The sequence below is a fragment of the Lytechinus pictus genome, unplaced genomic scaffold (genome assembly GCF_037042905.1).
Source record: "Lytechinus pictus isolate F3 Inbred unplaced genomic scaffold, Lp3.0 scaffold_19, whole genome shotgun sequence".
In the NCBI taxonomy this organism is placed as follows: domain Eukaryota; kingdom Metazoa; phylum Echinodermata; class Echinoidea; order Temnopleuroida; family Toxopneustidae; genus Lytechinus; species Lytechinus pictus.
In genome coordinates this window covers 9,572,423-9,595,468 of record NW_026974140.1, presented here as the reverse complement: position 1 = coordinate 9,595,468, position 23,046 = coordinate 9,572,423, and the positions used below count along the sequence as shown (strand labels likewise).

Genomic DNA, 23,046 nt, shown 5'->3' with positions numbered 1-23,046 from the left:
TAATCACTTTCCATGTTTGTTTCATATCACCAGAGGCATTTTGGAACTGTAATCGAAAATATTCTTTTTTTGTTTTTTTAATTAAATTTGTGAGTTTATTTCTTGATTTCTTATAAACACATTTCCTATATTCAGATGGATTCTTAATAAATTTCTTATACATCTTACATTTTCTTTTAGTTAACTTTTGTATTTCTTTTGTCATCCATGGCTTATAGCTCCTATTCTTATTGGTTATGGAAAAAGAGGAATATGGAAAGCATACATTGTATGCATGTAAAAATTTGTCTAAAAACTTATCATAAGACTTATTAGGATCTTCATGATCAACATTCCAAACAACTTTATTTAATTCAAGAATGAATTTAGCAATGTTTTGATCTGTGATGTTACGCCGCTTCCCAGATATATTATTATTTTTATTACAGTTAAGAATGGTGTTACTTAAACAAAAAACAGGAAAGTGATCACTTATGTCTGAAAACAATGCACCTGACAAAAAAACACTTTCGTCATTGGTGAAGATGTTATCCAACAGAGTCGCAGAGTGATCAGTGACTCTGGTTGGATAACGAATTAAAGTGTTCAGGGAATAAGATATCAAAGTGTCTAAAAAAATATTAACCTCATAATTCCTATTCACTTTTAACAAGTCGATATTATAATCCCCTAGTAAATACAGTTTTTTACAAGATATATTTATTTTATCCAGTATTGCACATAATGAATTAACAAATAAACCAATGGGCTGACCAGGTGGTCTGTAAATAGATGCGACATATATAGAATTATTACAAAGTTTCAATTCCAAGAATATACCTTCTACGTGGCATTCATTGATATCAAACTCTGTTACATGGGAGTATTCAACATCATTACGAATGTAAAAACCAACTCCTCCACCTCTTTTATTCTTACGTTCTAAACCAACAAATTTATAGTCATCGATATTAAATATTGCACTTGGTGTGGATTCGGAAATCCAAGTCTCTGTTAGGCCTATGATTGTAGGTTTGATATCTAAACTGCTTAAGAATGAAATCAAATTCTCATGGTTCTTAGAAAGACTTCGACAGTTTATATGTATACATGAAAAATGTTTATCATTTATACAATTATTATTTGACACACAATCCCTCAATTTAGAGTTCGACATTGCTATACAGGGGCTGCGGAACGGTTTTCAAATTGGGGGGCTGAGTCAAAAGTGGGGGCCGGGTTGACCAGGCAAAAAATCACAATCATATGGTCATTTTTACGGTTTTGTACATGGTTTTGGAAAAAAGTGGGGGGGGGGGGCCGGGGCTGAAGCCCGTCATCCTCCCATGCAGCCCCCCGCTTCCGCGGCCCATGATAGTTGTGATCAGTGGCGTACGTACCTAGGATCATCCACAGGGGGGGCAAATTCGTCCGCCAAAAAATTTGAAAAGCAAAAAAAAAAAGGTCTTCAAGACTCGTCAGGGGGGGGGGGCAGGGATATGTCCTTTAATTGCATGGGTTGTGACTCGTCAGGGGGGCAGTCTGCCCCCTCTGCCCCCCCCCCTGTAGGTACGCTAGTGGTTGTGATTCAAAATCATAGAGATATGTTCAAAATAGAGATAATATTGCGTTACATGTATTTAGTTTTTTTTTCTCTATGACGAGGAATAATTACACAGCTCCCCTATCCTACGAAATAAATTTGCAAACACGTGTGTACAGGCATGAGAAAAATCCTTGTTTACTATCGACTATCGTACATTGAAGGTCGTCTATGACATTTTTTCCGGTGCCTGGAGGTCATTAATATGAATTTTTCATATAAGGTAATAAAACTTTATAGACTTATGATACTTCACCGATAAATAGATTGTTTGTACGACACACTATACTGATTTTTTGTTCATTTATTTCCACAATTCTGTTTATTGTAGTCCCACACGTAAAGTTTCAAGACAGTTCTTTCAATGGGCATGATGGACGCGCATATGCATCTGGAACAAGTCAATGACAATGTCATGTCATGTCAATGAATGGCCTCAGGCTCAGCCCTCATCCTTATTTGAAGTCACTGGCATTAGTCCTTGCGTCACACCTATTGTTCAGGGGGGAATGATCTATTGTTTCATAAAATAGGTGTGAGGAACTTAGGAAGCAAGAATTTTATGGTTGAAATTTGAAGTTGAACTTTAAAGGGGAATCCAACCCAAATATAAACTTGTTTTTATAAGAAAAATAAAAATCAGACAAGTTGATAGGTGAAAGTTTGAACAATATTGGACAAACAACAAGAAAGTTATGAATTGTTAAAAGTTGTAAATATTAGTAATCACTATACTCATGGAGACTTCAAATTGGCCGCATATGGGATGTCATAGTGATGTAAGGCAAGGACTACTCTTCCATGTACTCCAATACATATTATGGCTAAAATGTCATTTTTCCCAAAAGTTTTACTTCAAATTATATTTTTCTTTCATGAGGACATTAAACAATATACTACCTGGGTTATATTTAGATTACTGCCCCAGGGGAATGAGTACTTGAGAGAAAACCACAAATCCCTGATAATAAAGTACATGGCCTATGGGAAAGTTGTCCTTGCCCCTTGTCATAATTTACTTACCCAGTTGCCAATTTGAAATGTACATACTATTAGTGATCCCAATTTTAAAGCAGCTATAACTTTCTTATTGCTTGTCCGATTTCTTTCAAACTTTCACCATTCTATTTAATTTATTTTTCTCCTTCCCAACAAAACATTTTATGGCCAAGGCTGGATTCCCCTTTAAGTTTGAACTTAAAGTGAAGTTGATCTGTAAAAAAAAAGTTAGTGGGCCTGCCCTTATCGTGAAATTAGTCACCTCTCTTCTCGTGTGTGCAGTCAGACTGCAGGTCCCAAGAAAGTGGCTTCTTTCATCCTTGTGATATTCATGACTTGAGATGTTTTGCATATTTAATGAGCTTGATGCGGACCAAAACACCTCTTTTCATTCGGTCATTGCTGCTCTAATTGTGCATCGAATTTCATGAATTTGGTACCATTGTAAAGAAGAAGAATCATTCTTTCAGGTCATGTGTTTGGATTTATTCAAAGATTTTGTAATATAGGTTGACATTTTAACCTAAAATATGCTACAAAATAAATATTTTAACCTGACAAAAGCTGCTATTTTCACACTTTACTTTTGTTTGAGCCCAAATGATTTTTATATCATGATAAAGCTGAATATGTATGCTTTAAAATGATATAGGTTTCAAAATAAGAATTGGTTTAATCGGGTCAAGATGAAGATCACACTTTTCATTTGCCAGGTACATAAAGCAGCTTGAAAACAAGAATACTGCTCTCTGATTGGTCAAAGAGACCACACAATGGCAAATTCCAACGGTTCCAGTGCCTGGGTTCGTGGGAAGGTCACACTTCCCACGTGGTAATCTCCTCAAATACCCTGTTGTTCTGTGAACCTTATCCAGCCAATCAGAACTCTGGATTTCTTGCAAGTGCAAAATTTCAGAAATCTTGTCTTGTACCTTGGTGGGAAAAGTGTGATCTTGACCCGATTAAAAGGTGCCGCATATCAAGATTGGCATTGTGAGAAAGTACAGAAGTTCAGCTTTATGGTGATATAGATATCATTGAGGCTCAAAATAAAAAGTTTTGCACAATTTGCAAAAGAAAACAGAGGAAGAAAATTCAGTTTTAAGGCACATTTTCAGGCCAGAAATTTACTTATTTAACAAAATATTGTATACAAAATAAATAACCAATATGAAAGAGTAACTTTTACTCTATCCGATGGTGTAATAATATTTCATTTAACTTGAGGTTAAAACAGGTAAATTCTTAGAGAAAGAAAATCTCACGAATCACGAGATTTTGCAAGGAGGAGGATTCAGCCACGAGATGATTTGGATGAATCTGGCCTTTTTGCTCATTAGCATAGGGACCTGCGGTCTGACTGGTCGGTGTGTGTGTGTGTGTGTGCACTTGTTGTGTACAAAGTCGATGGGAGTGGAAAGAAGTCACCAGCACTGACGAAATAAACGGCAGTGAATCGTGATTTAAAGGGGAATGAAACCTTGGCTTTGGAATAAGTAGGCTTGTGTCGAAACAGAAAAGTCAAAGAAAAAGAAAAAATAAAGTTTGAGAAAAATCAGACAAATAATGAGAAAGTTATGAGTATTTGAATATTGCAATCACTAATGCTATGGAGATCCTCCAATTGGCAATGCGACAAGGATGTGTGATGTCACATGTGAACAACTTTCCCTTTGATGGACTATAAAATACCCTCAAAATGTCTTTTTCTGCTTGTTCTTGTGGTGATACAAACTCTTTATCCATGATGTATTCTTTAAAAATCTGTACTACATGCCCTCCTATAGAAAGAACACATGATCTACTGATAGATGTGATAAAAGAGGCAATTTAAGTGAAATATATATACTAAAGTAATGGGGAGAGTTGTCCACAAGTGACATCACACATCCTTGTCGCATTGCCAATTTGAAGATCTCCATAGCATTAGTGATCGCAATATTCAAATGCTCATAACTTTCTCATTATTTGTCCGATATTTCTCAAACTTTTGTTGATCTGTTTCTTTGATTTTGCTGTTTTCACACAAGCTATCTTGTTCCAAAGGTTTCATTCTCCTTTAAAATCAGGATAATGCCAGTTAGACAGGTGCTAGTGTATATTTCATATTGAGTTTGAGAATTTTGTTACTGAAAATTTAACAATATATTAGACCTTCCACTGTTCCAGCGTTTTTTATTAGTATTATTATTATTTTATTGTTGGTCATTATTGTTGGTCATGACTCAAGTTAAAGCTAAGACTAAGTTCACCCTGACAAAAAGTTTATTGTAAAAATAACAGAAAAAATACATTTATTCATGTACCTTACACCGCATCTACTGGAAAAATACAGTTGTTCTTGTAGTCAAGTTTCCAGGTCTATCTTGTTGTCTTCCTAGCTTGGATAAATTCGAAACTGAGACTGCTACATGTGCTTTGTGCTGTACCAATGTAAGGAATATTGCTTAAGGTTAAAGAAAATCCATCAAAGAATAAAAAGTTATTAGAATTTTAATTAATTGATTTGTGACGTCATATACGAGCAGCTTTCCTACATATCTCATGGTAAAAAAATGATCAGTGAAATGTAATTTTCTCAGGAAATTGAAAAAGGTTTTTACTGTACCTTTCAGTATGTCAATATTTAGACAAAATTTTCACACCTGTTCCTGAAAAAAAAAAAAATTTATTGAACTTTATATGACATAACAATGGGCATCTGCTTGTTTATGACGTCACAAATCCAAAACTTGAAAATCTTAATCTTTAATCAATTTTCCTCAAACCTTCACCAATATTTTTTTCCCTGCTATTTTTACATCAAAGTTTTCTTCAGGGTAAACTTCCCCTTTAACTTTTAGAAAGTTAGACATAGAATGATCCTAGTTTCTAGGTCATCTCTTTTGCAGAGTAGAATTGCAGACCTATAATTGTAATTTCAGTTTTTATTTAGTATTTTCCACTTCTCCATGGATATTTTACAAATAAAACATTTGTGTAAATTGTTTTAATTTATTTCAGTTTTCTAACCTCTTGGGGTGTGTGTATCGATGTGGCAATCTTGCGTTCACTACTGATGGTGATAGTGTAGTCAGCCCTGTTGGAAACAGAGTTACAAGATTTGATCTGAAGAAGTAAGCAAGTTTCTCCCACCATGGTGCCTTTCAGCATTGCCTGTCAGTCTGTCCTAATTCCTATTTTCCCACTCTTGATATTAAAGTCTAGACCATACATGCAGATAATGCAGAATTGACAATAATTTCTTTCATTTTGAGAGGGATATGCAAGATCAAATGTCAAAGGTTGTAAAGGTCATTATTTATACATGGTAATTCTTGTTCTCATGATAAAACAAGCACTGTATGAGGTCACAATATTCAAGAATTTAAAGTATATTGGGTTTGATTTATAATTCAGGAATTTGGCCAAAATCTATGACATCCATCCTGTGAAGAAGAGTTAAAATTATTATTAGAGGAATAATATTAAGGTACAGCATATGATTTTTTTGCTTGAATCAATTGCAGAAGGGAGACATAGATCAACTTTTCTGACAAGGGCGAGGTCAACATTGAAATCTATTCTTAAGCAAGGTTAAGTTTTTTTTTTAAATATCAGAACATTGATAGTACAAGGATGATCAAGTGTCACTAATAATCTTGCATGAGTTGCAGGTCATATGATTAATGTCAAAGGTCATTTAGGGTCAATGAACTTTGACCATGTTTTGGTATCGAAAGAAAGAACATAACTACTTGCTTATAAATCATTTCAGTTTTCTTGTCAATATGAAGAGTACCATTATAAGTCCATATTGAATGAAACCTACATACATGTATAATGGTTATCAAGTATAAAAAATACAGTATTGAATGAAATTTCAGGTCGCTATGCAAATGTCATATTAGCCAAAGTTAATTTCAATTTTCAATATAACATAAAAATCACAAGTTTCTATCAATTTTTTTTAAAATAATGTATTAAAAATAAGATGAGTATTATTCAGGTTACTGTCTCACTGTCAAAGGTTATTTCAGATCATATAAGAATTGACATTTATAAATTATCATTATTTGAAGAAAAAAAATAAATACATGTATGTGACTATTAATATTTGATTGAAAATAGTATCAAATGAATAACGATTGTCTTAGTCAAGGTCAAATGCCATTTGAGAGTAACAAACTTAATATTTTATTATTTTTTAATCCATTTTTTTTTCCTTTGTGAAAAAATATCTTAGTTGTTTTCTGCACTGCACATATTGAATCTCAAAATACAGGCAAGATTGATACCCCTTTCAAAAACCCATCCTCCAATTAGCCGCCTAAGAGTAATGCAGATAATTCAATAAAAATTGCATTCACAAACTCCGAAAATAATCCGCACTATTTTTGCGAGCGCCCGTCCTGAAAAAGGCGGATAATCATCATGGCAACTGCACACACCCCCTCCGATGCGGTTGTGTTGGAAAAGGGTGACCTTGTGACCGCACCATGGCAATTATCCGCATTACTTTGGAAATGCGTTCATAAAGTCAAAATCTGGTCCCGATGCCGCTATTATGAGGATAATTGCAGCATCAAAATAATGCGGATAACTCTGGTCCTCCTCCGATTTTACGACCAAATTATGCTGCTATTAGCCGCATAATTGGGTTTATGAAAGGGGTATTAATTAGTCCCCAATATAGTTCTGTGCATCAAAAAAGCACATTTATTCAAACACAATTGTTAGGAATGTTTGCAAGTAGTCACTTCCCTAGTTGCGGAACCAAATTAAAAGCTTCTTTTTTTTACAATTTACAAACATGTAATTGAAAAAATAACTAAAAATCTTAATTTTATGATTGAATTCATTCATGTACACCCCTTGATGTTTTAGATGATACGATGGCATTACAAGAAGCTCTCACTGAGAGGTCTGAGACGTTTCATACTTGCTCTCTTGCAGAATTTTGAGACAGATATCGCAAGAAGCAGGACTATGGTTCCAAAGGTTAAGTTTACATAATTTAGAACAAAGCGGCAGGTCAAAAATGCTCAAATGCATGATTTCATGTACAATTGCTGGATATTTATACATCTATTTGAAAATGTTTGTATACGTTGTTTGCTTCATCTGACAGTAGCAAATCGGAAACCTTTGCTATCGAGTCTAGACTGAACATTGTATGTGTAGCATTATCACCGGATGGATTCTCAGCAGTCTTTGTAGATGAAGGTTTGTACTTCTTTATTTAATTGTCTTTTTCATTCCTTTGTTTTTAAGATTTGAAAGTTTAAGATTGACAAATAAAAAGTAAGATGTTCTTTAAAAAGTTCAGAGAATGAAAACATTGGAACAAATTTAGCTTGTGTGAAAACAGAAAAATTATAAGATCAATGAAAAATTGGGAACAATTGGACAGACAAGAATGTTATAGTCCTGAGCATTTGAATGTTGAGATCACTAATATTTTGGTCATCCTCCCATTGGCAATGCAAGCAAGAGTCTAAGGTCACACTTGCACCCGCCCCTTCCCTCCCAATCTTTTTTGTACATATCTTTCATAAATCTCACTCGCATCAAATCTTAGCATACATCCCGGTATCCTTTTCCCCGGGAGGACATGTACAATGTAATTGAGGTTTCACAAAATATATCATGTCCAGACAAAGGGTTTATTTTATCATTAATAATAATAATAATAGGCATTTATTTAGCGCCATATATCTAGAAATATTCTATTCTGAGGCGCGATGTTATTATTATTATAATCCCAGCTTTAGCTCGAGCTGCCTTTCAGTGCTCATGCATTCAAGGAATTAATCCTGCCGGGTACCCATTCACCTCACCTGGGTTGAGTGCAGCATAATGTGGATAAATTTCTTGCTGAAGGAAATTACGCCATGGCTGGGATTCGAACCCACAACCCTCTGTTTCAAAGTCAGAAGACCAATCCACTGGGCCTCAATGCTCCATTAGAAATTAGTAAAATAGTTTGGGTATATTTTAGGGTACAAATGCTCTGGAAATCATCAAGTCCTACATGTAGCTTGTACTGAAACTGGTTATTAAGCACTACAATCCTTAAAATCTCTAAAATGGCAAACAACTTTGATTTTTGTGATGTATCCTTGTGCATGTAATGTCAAATAATTGAACTGAATTAAATGAATTGAAGTTAGGATATTTGCATATTATATACTCACTCGTTTTTATACAAGTTTGACATTTTTTTTTCAATATGCAATCAACACGGCTTTTGGTTCATGTTGTATCTGTACTCCCTTCTAAAATTACCTGTTATTTGAGTAAACTTGAGAAAGAAATTATGATTGTCACAAGTCAAAGGTTTAAGCTGTATAAGTGGGAATAGCCCTGTATACTATATTACTCTTATTAATTCATCTAAAGTCACTGATTTTGCATTTAGAAGATATATGTATGGTTTCATGAGTTCTTTAGTAATTTTAATTTTGCTTTCATATGAGGCAGACGATGCATTTAATGGACTTTTTGTGAAATCTATAGATATAAAACCAAAACAAAATTTTTTATTCAAGTCGATGAAGTATTATCCTCATCAAATATTGAATGGTGAGCTTGCAATACCATTATATGATAACATAACTGATTAGACACCACTGACAGAGACCCAACATACATTTTCACAATCTTTCTGTATTTCTATAAACTTGCAATATCATTACATATGACCGCTTACATGTTATTGTAACAATTTTATACCACTTAAAGTGGGCCAACATATACATTGTATATTCCCAATCTTTCTGGTGTAAATTAATGACAGATGGGATAATGCTATAAACTTGCAAATCAATTACTATTCAATTTGAGGTCCCCAAATCAATCATAATTTTTTTTAATGGATGGATAAACTGTAGTTATGAAAAGTGAAATCGCAATATTCAGTTGCAAATTTTTTATTCATTGACTGATTTCATCATTGATTTCGGGAGGTACATTTGAACCTGTGATTGATTGCAAGGCATTTAAAAAGTGCTCTTTATTTTATTTTATTTTTCTTAAGGTGGAGGAGCTCTTCTTTGCAGTCTGATCAGTAAAACAGTCCTTCATCATTTCAGCTTCAACCGCCCAGTTTCATGTGTGAAATATAGCCCTGATGGAAAGTGAGTTCTAATTATTCAATTACTACTGGGTATGGCCCACTTTGGTTTGGGCCCTGTTTTTTTATTGTAATTTCAAACTAGGGTGTTTCAAGTACAGTATGTCTACGAAAATATATCTTTTATGTACTGACATAAGAATTCACCTCACACAATGCATAATCCATCGAAAGTGATTTTGTTCTTCTTTGGATGCATCCCCCCTCCGGTCTACACTAAAGTCTACTTTTTTTAAAGACTCCCTTCTTTAATATTATTTTTCCTGAGGAAATTGGAAATCAGTGGCAATTAAAGATCATGTCTCCTGCAACTACTTCCTATTGCATTGAAATGATATCTTGATTATGTTTTAGGACCATGCACCACTCAACAGCATTTGATCACTTGCATGTTCAATGAAGTCTGCTGTGCAAACCCTTCACTCCACTTAAGTGGCCTGAATAAGCAGCCTACAATTACTTGTATAATGAAGGCCCTCTTGCTCAGGAAACAGCAAAATTTTATATTGTGCTAGGTCAGTGTGATGACCCACTTGCTAATCAAAGTTTCAATCAGGGTCTGTGCCTGCAGACTATGCTCAATACAATGTACACATTGAACAATGAAAAATCTTCATGTTCACACAGACTTGTCTGAAATTTAAGCCTACCAGAGAGTTATTGGAATTGTGTATCGTGCGTTATTAGCACAAGCAAATTGTAACCTTGTGCTATGCTTGTCTTTAATCCATTTGATGGTTGGGGTCTAAATAATGTTGCCAGCCAACTTTTGCTCTATCATTCTTTATTTTTATTCCTTTTGTTTTATCCATTTTCCTGTTTTCCTTTTATTCCTTGCTCCCTCACTTTCCCGATCCTTTTCTGCTCTGATAAAGCTTTTATTTCCTTTTTTTTATTTTTTGTTTTAGTTCTTCTTAAAATTGATTTGTGATGTGTTTGTTTTTAGATCAATTGATTAAGTGATTGATTGATTATTATTATTTTTTATTTATTTACTTGTTTAATTAATTTATTCATCTATCTATCTATCCATTAATTTATTTATTTAGTGAGGTATTTATTCTTATTTATTTTGGGGGATGTGGTGAAAGATCACTTCCATTTCCATTGGGGTCATAGGCTAATCAAATGGCCAGCAGTACACTATTCACATGTTATGTTAGCACAGAAAGCTAGAAGAATAGGTTTCAGGAATGACCTAAAATGAAAAGAGAAAGGAGTATACCTGAGTACAGTATTGTGTCATGGCAGGAAGGTGATTGAATTCATGACAGGAAATATGATTGCTTCTCTTCTTACTCAGGAAGAACTCTGGCCTGTAGAGTTATGTGCATTAGCAGGAAATTATTCTCCCATTATCATAACCGCATAATTTGCACACATAAAAAAAAAACAAGTAATTTTAGTAATATATTGTTAATGAAACCACATGTAAGTGCTTGAAAACTGTTCAAGAAATTTGTATGATCTCATATACACATACATGTACATGCATGGATAATATACAACTTTAGAAAACTTCTTGTGTGATAAAAGAGGATTTTGTTACTTAACATTGAGGAATCTTTTCTCAGTAGATTTGTAACCACAGAATCAAAGCATGCTGCCTAATCTTGGCATCCCCTTTCAAAGTGAACTTTGATATATTTTTTTTAATGACCAATGAGAACTTGATGAATCCTTGTTTGATCTATAAACTGTCTTTGGAACTCTTGTTTCTGAGGTTTTCTTAAAAGTGTGGATTAAACGCAACAGTAAAAAAACTCTGAATGTACATTTATATGACAGAAAACAGAAGGTACTTCACAAAGTCTCTTTGCTACAACATTCATGTACTTGTACCTGCTTGCCCAAATTGCTACAAATAATTTACACTTAATTGAAAAAAATATATATAATGCAATACTTTGTTTACTTAAGTTTACTTATTGGTGTAACTTGTATGTCTTCTTAATTATATTGTTCTCTATAGAAAAAAAATAAGAATAAAAAGATTATCAGCTCACTGCCTGTATGTAAGAGACAGTGTGCATGATATTCCTTTATTTGTCTGGAATGGCCTGAGTTACATGTAATTGTGAAGGTAGGACCTTACTTCTATGATGTAACCTGAGTACCAGCATAAGTGTTATAATGTGTAGAAGTATATTGTAATTGAGTATAAACAGTGTGTAAATTTTATCAGGGTGATCCAGTAGATATGTCTTGAAGTAAGCTTACATTTTTAGATGAAATTCAGTGCTTGACTCTGTGTGCCAAGGTCTCTTTAATAGTCTGCCAGCACAGACCTACACAAACTTAAAGGCCCGTATTCTGAACTCGGGTATAACTTAGACCGTGGTCTAACTCTGTGATAAAATTATGGGAAGCCAAACATGTCAAAATTTGTTCACATGGAACACGTATGTTTCTTATGTTTACTGCACATTCTCCTTTCTAATTCTTTAATGGTGAAGACAATTATCTTTTATTTATCCTTCCCAGACAGTTAAGATTGACTTGAGAGTCAAATAAGCTAACACTATGAACCTCTACTGTTAGAGATTTATGTCACAATTGGCTATCCATAAAAAACCCACAACTTTAGACCAGAGTTTAAATGAACCTGACTTCAGAATACGGGCCACTTTGTTTGCAGTCTAGTCTCCACAAAATATGTGGTTTCATTTGTCAAAGTGTGAAATTTGAGTCATTGATTGCAGACTATTAATCTCTTGCACTCTGTCAGTATCAGAAATCACAACTTTCTGATTGGAAGGATGAGAACCGTTTATCCATTTTCTTAAAAGCTTAAACTGCTGCATTTATGCTACAAAATTTCTAACAGAGGGTTTCAATTTTGGCAAACAAAAATCAGAAGTTGTATAAGTCAATAAAAGTGAAGTCCTTTTCAATAACCTGCAGTCTCCTGATTTTATTTTTTTTTTTACAAATAAAGAAACAGGATATTTCTATAGGCTTTTAACAAAAAATCAATGTTAAGGATTTAAGACAGAAAAAAGTTGTTTATTCTATAATAAAGGGCAATTTTTTTTTTATACATGTAATCCATGGTTCCATGACATTTGCTCTGCCGACAATTGCTCATCTGTAACATGTATTTCCATACATGACCAAATTTAACCCTGGATTTAACACTATGCCTTATCCTAGACCTAAACGCAACCCTAAACGTAACATTAAACCCCAATACAACCCTAACGGCTAACCCTGCATGAAATGAAGCCCGGAGGAATTGTCGCCGGAGCAGATGTCGTGCGCTTTAATGGCAATACAGTATGACTAGGCTCATAATACAAATGTTTTCAGTACAGCAATGGTAATTCACTCTGATTGATTATATAGGTTACTTGTCATAAAATGCAAATGTTTATAAAAGAGAGCAGTAGAGGGGGACATTTCTTTAAATCTGCTGCTGGAATGATGACTGAGAGGTATCTGAATTTGAAGGGTAAAATTTGGTTTAAAAATGCAATTTTTTATACTGACCGTGCCATAATGAGATTAAGAATCAGCTTGATATGATTTGATGGTTTGTGGATTGGTTTGTCAGCCCGTTGCAAGTCTTGTGGATCAAACTTCTTCTCAGTTTTCGCCAAATTCCTGATTTTTGTAATTTTGGTAATGATATCCGACTTCTATATGACGCTTATCACTGTAGCAACATCTATAAGCACTTTACAGATATATATTATTACCTTTAGAAGTCATAGATTCTGGCTTGCCTGCATATGTTGTATGCCCAATCTCCACTTCCTGGGGAGCATTAAATAATGAGCAGTCAAGTCACTCGTTATTGCTAAGCCAACATGATTTTCCTATCCTACTGGGTACCCATTTAATACATGGGTGAAGAATGGTTATTTGGTAAATATAGCCAAGTATACATTATCATGTCTCTCCTTTATAGGAATTTCTGTTGTGACATTGTAACTAGATACTGACAAGAGAATGATAACGATATATGAATCATTTACATGTATACAGCACACAATGTTTCTAAGCGCTCCATACTATTACCCTGGCTTTAGCACAGCTACCCCGATCAGACGCTCGAGCATTCAAGGAATTTCTTCCTACTGGGTACCCATTTACTACACCTGGATGGGGAGTGGCAACTGTAGATAAACGCCTTGCCAAAGGACGCAAGTGCTGCGGTGGGGTTTGAACCCCGGACCTTGTGGTTCAAAGTCAGGAGACTTATCCACAGAGCCACAACACCTCTTGAAGAGATGCGGCATGGATGAATACAAGCAGGAACAATAAACATGGCCACTTGTTAAGACCCTCTCAAGACTGACTCTACCAAGATTCATGTCCTGCAAGACCGAGTCTGATTCATCCAAGCAATAGACAAATCACAACATTTTCCTTCAACTGTTTCACACTTTTATTTTGTCTTTTGATAATGCAGGAAGCTCGCTGTGACCAAGGAGAATGTCGCCCTTGTATACACCACACCATGCAGTACCAGCAGGGAGTTCAACCCCCTTATGCTTCACAGGACGTACTACGGTGCTTACGATGAAACAACCTGCATTGATTGGACGTCCGATTCCAAGTATGCTTAAAGCTGAAGTCTCCCCAAACATTCAGACATCTTTTGACTTATTTATTGCTACATGTACATTAAAAGAAGTGTACCTACATGTAGCAGAAAAATGTATTGCTTGTAAGGACACCATTATGCATAGGTTTAAAAAAAAAAGATTGAATATACTACATTCAGGGTAATAAGACAAAGTAACATGTACTGCTCTGTACATGAATCTGTGGTCATTATCTTAATTTTTTTTTTAAAGTCCACTTTTACCAAAAATTTGATTTGAATAAAGAGAAGTAAATCAAACTAGCATTAAGCTGAAACTTTCATCAGATGAATGTAAAACAAGAACGATATGCCCCAGATGAAAAGATTATAGGAACTAATACATGTATAAACTGATGGCAGCGTTGTTAAGAAACATGACGATGTATTCATTTTTTTATTGCTATTACAAATTAGTATATTTAGATAGAAATGGATCTGGGAATAATCAATCCATAGATGAAAATAAGAACAAACAAACCTAGATCAACCTTTTCTCTGAATCTACTTTTTCTGACATCAGTTTTGTCGTCTAAGTTAGAATTACTGCTCATATTGAAAACTAGTGAACACAAAGGTGAAATAAATATGATACAACCATTTAATGAAAAACTTTTGATAATGATCTTGTATTTTTTTTTTTAAACAGAGCGTTTGCGGTCGGCTCTAAGGACATGAATACGAGAGTGTTTGCTGTTGATGACACAGATCAGCTCATCGTTTACTCACTAGCAGGTCACAAGGACTGCATTGTTGCTTGCTTCTTTGAACTGAATTCACTTGATGTATCCTTTCTTTTATTCCCTTTTAAACTCTCAGTTACTCTCGAAAGTGAAAGTCTTGCACCCAATTTATGACCAACTTTGAAGGGAAAAGCTGAAATATGATACTTAAGTTTGTCTGATAGTATAACAAAGTATGAGTGTAATATCTAATAATAGCAGTGTTTGTGCTTTGTATTATTTCTCGAATAATGATAACTGAAAGTTGTGGTAAAGATTGAATGATCATTCTTAGCTCTCAAATTCTTTTCATGATGTAGAACAGGGGTTCTCAAACTTTGTTCTTAAAGGTCCAGATGAACTACAATGAAACCTGAAAGGGCCGGAGTGAACTGGAGATCAGTGGCATAATGGGCAAAAAATTGGAGGAGGGGGGAGTCAAATATGGCACATGAAACAAAATCTCAATTAAAATATTGTGAGCGAGCAAAGGAAGCAAGCAAAAATTCTGAAATTTTTTATTCAATTTTTAGCTCATCCGGCGCGAAGGGCCAGATGAGCTTATGCCGTGGCGTGGCGTCCGTCGTCTGTCGTCCGTCCACAATTTCAAAATGCTTCTTCTTCGCCATTTCAATTCTGTTTGCTTTATACGATAGCACTAGGTGGGGGATTCAAAACCTCTACACAGAATTTTGAAATTCATTAAATATGCTGATTTATGCACATTTTTCAAAATTCACAAAAAATGCTTCTTTATTTGTTGACCAATTTTGAATTTTTTGCTTCCATCTGGTAGAGCTTCATGAGGTCCACCAAACTTCTACACAGAATTTTGAAATTTTGACTAGAACAATTTTTATGCTAATATATGCGAAATTAATTTATGTATATTTTTAGAAATTCACCTAAAATGCTTCTTCTTCTTTATTTGTTGACCGATTTTGATTTTTGTTCTTCCATCTGGTATAGCTTCATGAGGTTCACCAAACTTCTACACAGAATTTTTAAATGCGAAATTCATAAATCACAGAAAATGCCTCTTCTTTATTTGTTGACTGAATTTCAAAATGCTTCTTCTACGTCACTTCAAGTCTGATTTCAATTCTGTTTGCTTTATATGATAGCATTGGGTGGGGGATTCAAAACTTCTACACAGAATTTTGAAACTCATTAAATATGCTAATTTATGCATATTTTTTAAAAAATTCACATAAAATGCTTCTTCTTTAATTGTTGACCGATTTTGATTTTTTTTCTTTCATCTGGTAGAACTTCATGAGGTTCACCAAACTTTTACACAGATTTTGCAATTTTCAGTAGAAAATTACTTATGCTAATGTATGCGAAATTTATTAATAAATCCCAGAAAATGCCTCATTTTTATTCATTGACCGAATTTGATTTTTTGCTTCCATCTGGTAGAGCTGCATGAGGTTCAACAAACTTGTACACAAAATTTTGAAATTTTGTCTAGAAAATTATTTATGCTAATTTATGCAAAATTTATTCATAAATCACAAAAAATGTATTTTCTTCTTCATTTGTTGATCAATTTCAATTTTGTGTGCTTTATATGATAGCCCGGGGTGGTGATACAAAATTTGAACACAGAATTTTGAAACTCATTAAATATGCTAATTTATTCATATATTTTCTAAACTCACAAAAAATACTTATTTATTTGTTGATTGATTTTGATTATTTTTGTTCCATCTGAGAGCTACATGAGGTTCTTCAAGGTTCTACACAGAGTTAAGAAATTGTTACTAGAAAATTATTAATGCTTAATTTATATGAAATTTTTTCATAGATCACAAAAAATGCTTCTATGTCATTTCTTCATCAATATCAATTCTATATCCTCAATTTATGTCACCAATATATACTACAGTGTCAATTGGGCTGAAATTAAAATTGTGTTAATTTCATTATAAAATACCCGATGAGCTCCACATCATTGATGTGCTCGTTATTTTTTAAACAGAATTTGACATTCTTCTGAAAATAATGTAATATATCACTATTTCCCCTTCCTTTCTTCTTTGCTCTTCTTTTCCCCCTTGGTCAGGAAACTTTTAGGGGCCATGTTTATCTGAAAGCAGTGTGTGTGGCCTTCAGAAGAATTTATTATGTTATTAAATCTCTAGATATTTCATTGCTTTTCAGCAAGTACTGGTTTACATTATAAACATTCTTTTATAATATGTTTAAAACAGTTTCCTCCATAATACTGGTATTCAAATTTACGACCAGAAACAAGTGTTAACAGTGCTATAAGCTGTAAATCTCAGATTCCATTATCATAAATCTTTTATATGATTTTAATTGTAATAGATGTTGACTTTTCATGGCTGCAATTAATTTCATTAATCACAACTCATTTAAGACGGCACCATTGCTTTTGTCAAGGGACCTCTTAAGGAACTTTTCATGAAAGAAATTGTCTGATATTTTGACTGACAACTGTTATAAGCCACTGAAATCCTTGCATCTGATTGGCTGAGAGCAAATAGTCAGTGAAAATCACTGATTATTTGCTTTATGAACCCCCTCACCACTGGTTACTGTGGGTAATGGACTAGTCAATGGTTCCATTTCTGGGCCCTGTTGCATAAAAGTTACCTTTATGGTAACTTAGCTGTGCAATGGTAACTTGCATGGAATCCTTGATTTTGATTGGCTGTTGATCAGCATTACCATGGCAGTTACCATTGGATGGCAAAGTTACCATAATGGTAAATTTCATGCAATGGAGCCCTGATTCTTCTGGCAAACTGCCATTCAGTTGATAAAAATGAATGAAAATGCTGAACAGAGCAATGCTTTTGATTGATTGATTTATTGTTAAATACGAGTGCCTTGACTGATCTAAACCAGCTGTACACAATGAGCAGGAGAGCCGATCTGATCGTGTGGGAGTGCGATACGGACCTGGATGTACTACAGCCCACCACGGAAGACTCCCATAACCCTCGCAAGAAGAAAGGAAGAAGAAAAACAATTGGCACCGAGGAGGAGGAGGATGAAATTGAAAAGCAGAAACAGAGAGAGAACAAAATCAAGTATAGGAGAACTGCAAAGTAAATATGACGGCAAATTATTTCAATTCTGTAACTGTTCTGCAACCTTGATTTTACACTTTCTTATGAAATCACAGTGCTTGCTGCAACTACCTTCTTCATTATCTTACATGTGTATATGTATGCCCAGCGCACACACTGTATGATTCGTTGCGATCAGAATTTCAAAGAAATTGTAAAAAACATTTGATATGAACATTCCAACCAATAAAATCTTAGTGATAAGAGTTCAGAATAGTGGTAGGACTACTGAAATCGAAATTCAGGCTGTTCGAGCCTCCCTGTCGGAATAAAAGCAAATTCAATTCCATATCGTAATGACGTCATTATCGGCTGCAACTTGAAGCCGATTTAGACTTTACTCTGACCACAGGGCTTGCATAAAGCAAAATTAAGATTTTATTATTCCAAACATTATGCTGAACTTCAAAAAAAAATTTTACTTGGAACTTTCACACTTAATGCAAGATTCAATTTATTAAAAATTGCATCGTACCAGATCATGTAGTGTGCGCTGGGCTTTAAAGTGCACAAAGCAAAGGTAATAAGGAAAATTCCCTTTCAGTTTTTTATTCATGAATAGATGATGCTCTTAAAATCTCAGCTCTCTTCTCACCCCCCCCAAAAAAAAAGTGAAATGAAATAAAGACAAAGTGGTGTTCGACCAAGTGGATATTTATTCAACAAAATAGGTATCCCCCGATTGGAATTATACAAAATGGTTAAGACTAAATGACAATTATGTAGACCAAATGGTTAGTAGACGAACTAGAATTAGACCTAATGGCCCAAATTCACAAAGGTGGTTTTGATAACCTCCGGTTGAACCCATGGTTTATGCAGATTTTCTGTATAAATTACGCTTAATTTGCCGCGTATACTGAAAAGTGTCCAATGCTGATGTGCGCTTTGGTCACAGTGCGCCAAATTGACGCCTGTTGCCATGGTTAAGTATGCTATTTTATTCATGAGTCCACTGTTTTGAATTAATGAGCCCACTGTTAAAACAGTGGACTCATGAATAAAATAGCGTACAATGTATCTAACCATGGCAACAGGCGTCAATTTGGCGCACTGTGACAAAAGCGCGCATCAGCATTGGACATTTTTTGATATAGATGGTAAATAAGCGTAATTTATACAGGAAATCTGCATAAACCATGGGTTCAACCGAGGGTTTTAAAAACCACCTTTGAGAATTCAGGCCAGTGGGATGAGACCAAACAGAAAGTACACAAAGTGGGTGTAGACCAAATGGCAATATAAATATTGGTTTCATGGGTAACCCTTACATTGTCTTGAATTTATTTTGTTTATTTTATTTTTTTACGTTGCAGGCATTTTTATAACAAATCTGGTGACTTTGATGACTTGACCTGTGCCGATTATCACAAGAAGAACAGAATTCTTGTTGCTGGGTTTGCTTCAGGGGTCTTCCATTTACATGAGATGCCAGATTACAATCTCATCCATACACTCAGGTATTATCATCACATTTTTTTTCTCATTTGTTATACTCGAAAATCAATTTGTGTGTTTCATGACAGTGGTAAAATCCACCTGTTGTATTCAACATAAAACATTATTAATATTTAAATTTTTCATGTTAATCTAAGAAGTAACTTCTGAAGGTTACTGGTGAAGAACGAATCAGTGTAGAGGTTTCACAGTACACCATGCATTTTTTTCAGGACCATGTATTTTTTTTGGACCAAACATATGCCCACAAATGAATATGTGGTGTACTGTGAAGCATCTATGGGCCTACTGATTAATCTAAGAAGTATAAATTTTTAGCATTACGTTTTGTTTGGTTTGTTTGCAGTATTTCAGAGCAGCGAGTAGCATCCGTCGTCTTCAACGGTCCAGGAGATTGGATAGCCTTTGGCTGCCTTGGGCTTGGACAGTTATTGGTCTGGGAATGGCAGAGCGAGAGCTACGTTCTGAAGCAACAGGGTCATTTTAACAACATGACATGCTTAGACTACTCCAGAGATGGGCTACTGGTCGCTACTGGGGCCGAGGATGGAAAGGTAAGGGGGAAATTCCATAGAATAATCAAGGATTTTCCATGTCCATTCTTCATTTGATGAACTGCTAAGCAATAAGACCTAATGGCCTGTATCCTCAAAAGAAGTTTCAATGGTACAGAACCATGGACTATGCTGATATTTGTACATTGTATATTTTTCGCCTGAACAAAGTTCAGCAGAGACCAAGTAATAACCTTTCCTGTTAGTCTGATCCAAAATATTAAAGTTTTTGTTCAATTTGCTCTCATTTCTTTATTTGTGCATCAATTATGTTCATACTTGATAATGTAATCCTTGGGTAATAAATACCACATGTGAGCCCATTAGAATGATGGGGTCAAAGGTCATCTAGGAGGGTCAAAAGGTCAAATGATATGAGGTCATGTCCATCCTTTTTTTGAAGTTTTTGTGCAACTTGTTCTCATTTCTTTATTTTTGCATCAATTTCGATCACACTTGGTGCAAATGATCCTTGGGTAATATCACACGTGTGTTGTTCAAAATGATGGGGTCAAAGGTCATCTAGGTGTCAAAAGCTCATATTGCATATTTTATTGATAGCGAAATCAGGCAAGACTCATGGTTCATGAACTACCTTGTTTATTTTTTCATCACGTACGCCAAGAAAAATCCAATTACATGTGTGCTTTGCAAAGGGCGCTAAAGAGAAGCACAAAAATACAAGAATTCTGCATAAACCATGGTTTGTAACCTCTTTTGAAAATACAGGCCAATGGCTTTAGCCCTTGTGGTTTTACATTAGCAGAGATTCCTGAGAAATAGGCGAATGTCTAACATATAGGAATTGTGTATTCTACTGAAACTAAATGGTGTTTTACAATTTTATTGCAAGGTTCAATACTAATTTTTCACTAGTATCCATATAGCTAGTTCCCACTGTCACGATTCAAGTCAAGATTGAAACCGTGCTCTAAATCTAGGAATAATCGTAGTGATCGTGTAAGATCTTACCAGACCTTGAGGTTAGTCTTGGCAATCTTTCTAATTTTAGGGAGAAATTTTTCATGATCAGCTACATGTACAAAAGGTCATTCGCAATGGATGCACGGTAGTGGGAACGGGGTATTACCAATAAAAAAATCAAACAATACTTTACTGCATCATTGTATCAAGCGAATAAACTTAATATTTTATCTCCATTCATTTTTTTTTCATGATACATGTAGGTGAAAATTTGGAATCTGTCGAGTGGGTTTTGTTTTGTGACATTCAGCGAGCACAGCGGAGGGGTCAGTGGCGTGTGTTTCAATGAGGCCGGTAAGGTGATAGTTTCTGCTTCATTGGATGGTACAGTCAGAGCATTTGATCTTCACAGGTAAGTTCAAAGTTTGCTTTCCATATTTATCCTTGAAGAGAAATATATCATGCACCTGAGAATAAAAATAAGGTCAGCTCTCTGTTTTTTTGTCTCACCTGCATAGCAGAGTGAGACTATAGGCGCCGCTTTTCCGACGGCGACGGCGGCGGCGGCGGCGGCGGCGACGGCGGCGTCAACACCAAATCTTAACCTGAGGTTAAGTTTTTGAAATGACAGCATAACTTAGAAAGTATATGGACCTAGTTCATGAAACTTGGCCATAAGGTTAATCAAGTATTACTGAACATCCTGCCTGAGTTTCATGTCACATGACCAAGGTCAAAGGTCATTTGGGGTCAATGAACTTAGACCATGTTGGGGGAATCAACATCAAAATCTTAACCTAAGGTTAAGTTTTTGAAATGTCATCATAACTTAGAAAATATATGGACCTAGTTCATGAAACTTATACATAAGGTTAATCAAGTATCACTGAACATCCTGCAAGAGTTTCACGTCACATGACCAAGGTCAAAGGTCATTTAGGGTCAATGAACTTTGGCCGAATTGGGGGTATCTGTTGAATTACCATCATAACTTTGAAAGTTTATGGATCTGATTCATGAAACTTGGACATAATAGTAATCAAGTATTACTGAACATCCTGTGCAAGTTTCAGGTCACATGATCAAGGTCAAAGGTCATTTAGGGTCAATGAACTTTGGCCAAATTGGGGTATTTGTTGAATTACAGCCATAAATTTGAAAGTGTGTTGGTCTAGTTCATAAAACTTGGACATAAGAGTAATCAAGTATCACTGAACATCCTGTGCGAGTTTCAGGTCACATGATCAAGGTCAAAGGTCATGTAAGGTCAAAGAACTTTGGCCACGTTGGGGGTATTTGTTGAATTGCCATCATATCTCTATAAGTGTATTGGTCTAGTTCATAAAACGTGGAAATACGAGTAACCAAGTATCACTGAACATCTTGTGCGAGTTATAGTAGTTTTCAAAATCAGCACTGCTGCTATATTGAATCGCGTGATGCAGGTGAGACGGCCAGAGGCATTCCACTTGTTTTCTATAAAGTCTTTTGTTCCACATTTATACTTAGTAAACCCCCCCCCCTGAAAAAAAAGAAGGAAGATTTGACCTGTCCCTTAGTCCAAAATTTTTAGTTTCATACATGTAGTTTACATATGCTTCACAACAATATGATTATGACACCATGTCACATTACACACTAGAAGCAGCAGTTGAAAAATACTTTATAGATTTGTTTGTATTTTATGTAAAATGAATTACATGTACTTGTTTAAAAACTCTTTGTTACTGACAAATTAAAATGTGACAGTATACTGTTAGACTGTAAGAACAAGTTTATTTTGGTGATATTGTAAATCATTTTTGTCTCACCTGCATAGCAGAGTGAGACTATAGGCGCCGCTTTTCCGACGGCGACGGCGACGGCGGCGGCGGCGGCGGCGTCAACACCAAATCTTAACCTGAGGTTAAGTTTTTGAAATGACAGCATAACTTAGAAAGTATATGGACCTAGTTCATGAAACTTGGCCATAAGGTTAATCAAGTATTACTGAACATCCTGCCT

General features: G+C 35.0%; 1 protein-coding gene across 1 annotated transcript in view; it reads left to right on the top strand.

Moving 5' to 3' along the window:
* Positions 1-1,659: 1,659 nt before the first annotated feature.
* LOC129260689 (periodic tryptophan protein 2 homolog) overlaps positions 1,660-23,046 on the top strand; it is a 59,828-nt gene continuing 38,441 nt past the window's right edge. Inside the window, exons 1-10 of the mRNA XM_064114582.1 lie at positions 1,660-1,805; positions 5,585-5,697; positions 7,692-7,786; positions 9,600-9,699; positions 14,110-14,256; positions 14,933-15,068; positions 17,883-18,085; positions 19,423-19,566; positions 19,911-20,118; positions 21,306-21,454. Of these exons, the coding sequence (XP_063970652.1) occupies positions 1,788-1,805; positions 5,585-5,697; positions 7,692-7,786; positions 9,600-9,699; positions 14,110-14,256; positions 14,933-15,068; positions 17,883-18,085; positions 19,423-19,566; positions 19,911-20,118; positions 21,306-21,454 (1,313 nt within the window). The 5' untranslated portion in view covers positions 1,660-1,787. The remainder of the gene's footprint in view (positions 1,806-5,584; positions 5,698-7,691; positions 7,787-9,599; positions 9,700-14,109; positions 14,257-14,932; positions 15,069-17,882; positions 18,086-19,422; positions 19,567-19,910; positions 20,119-21,305; positions 21,455-23,046) is intronic.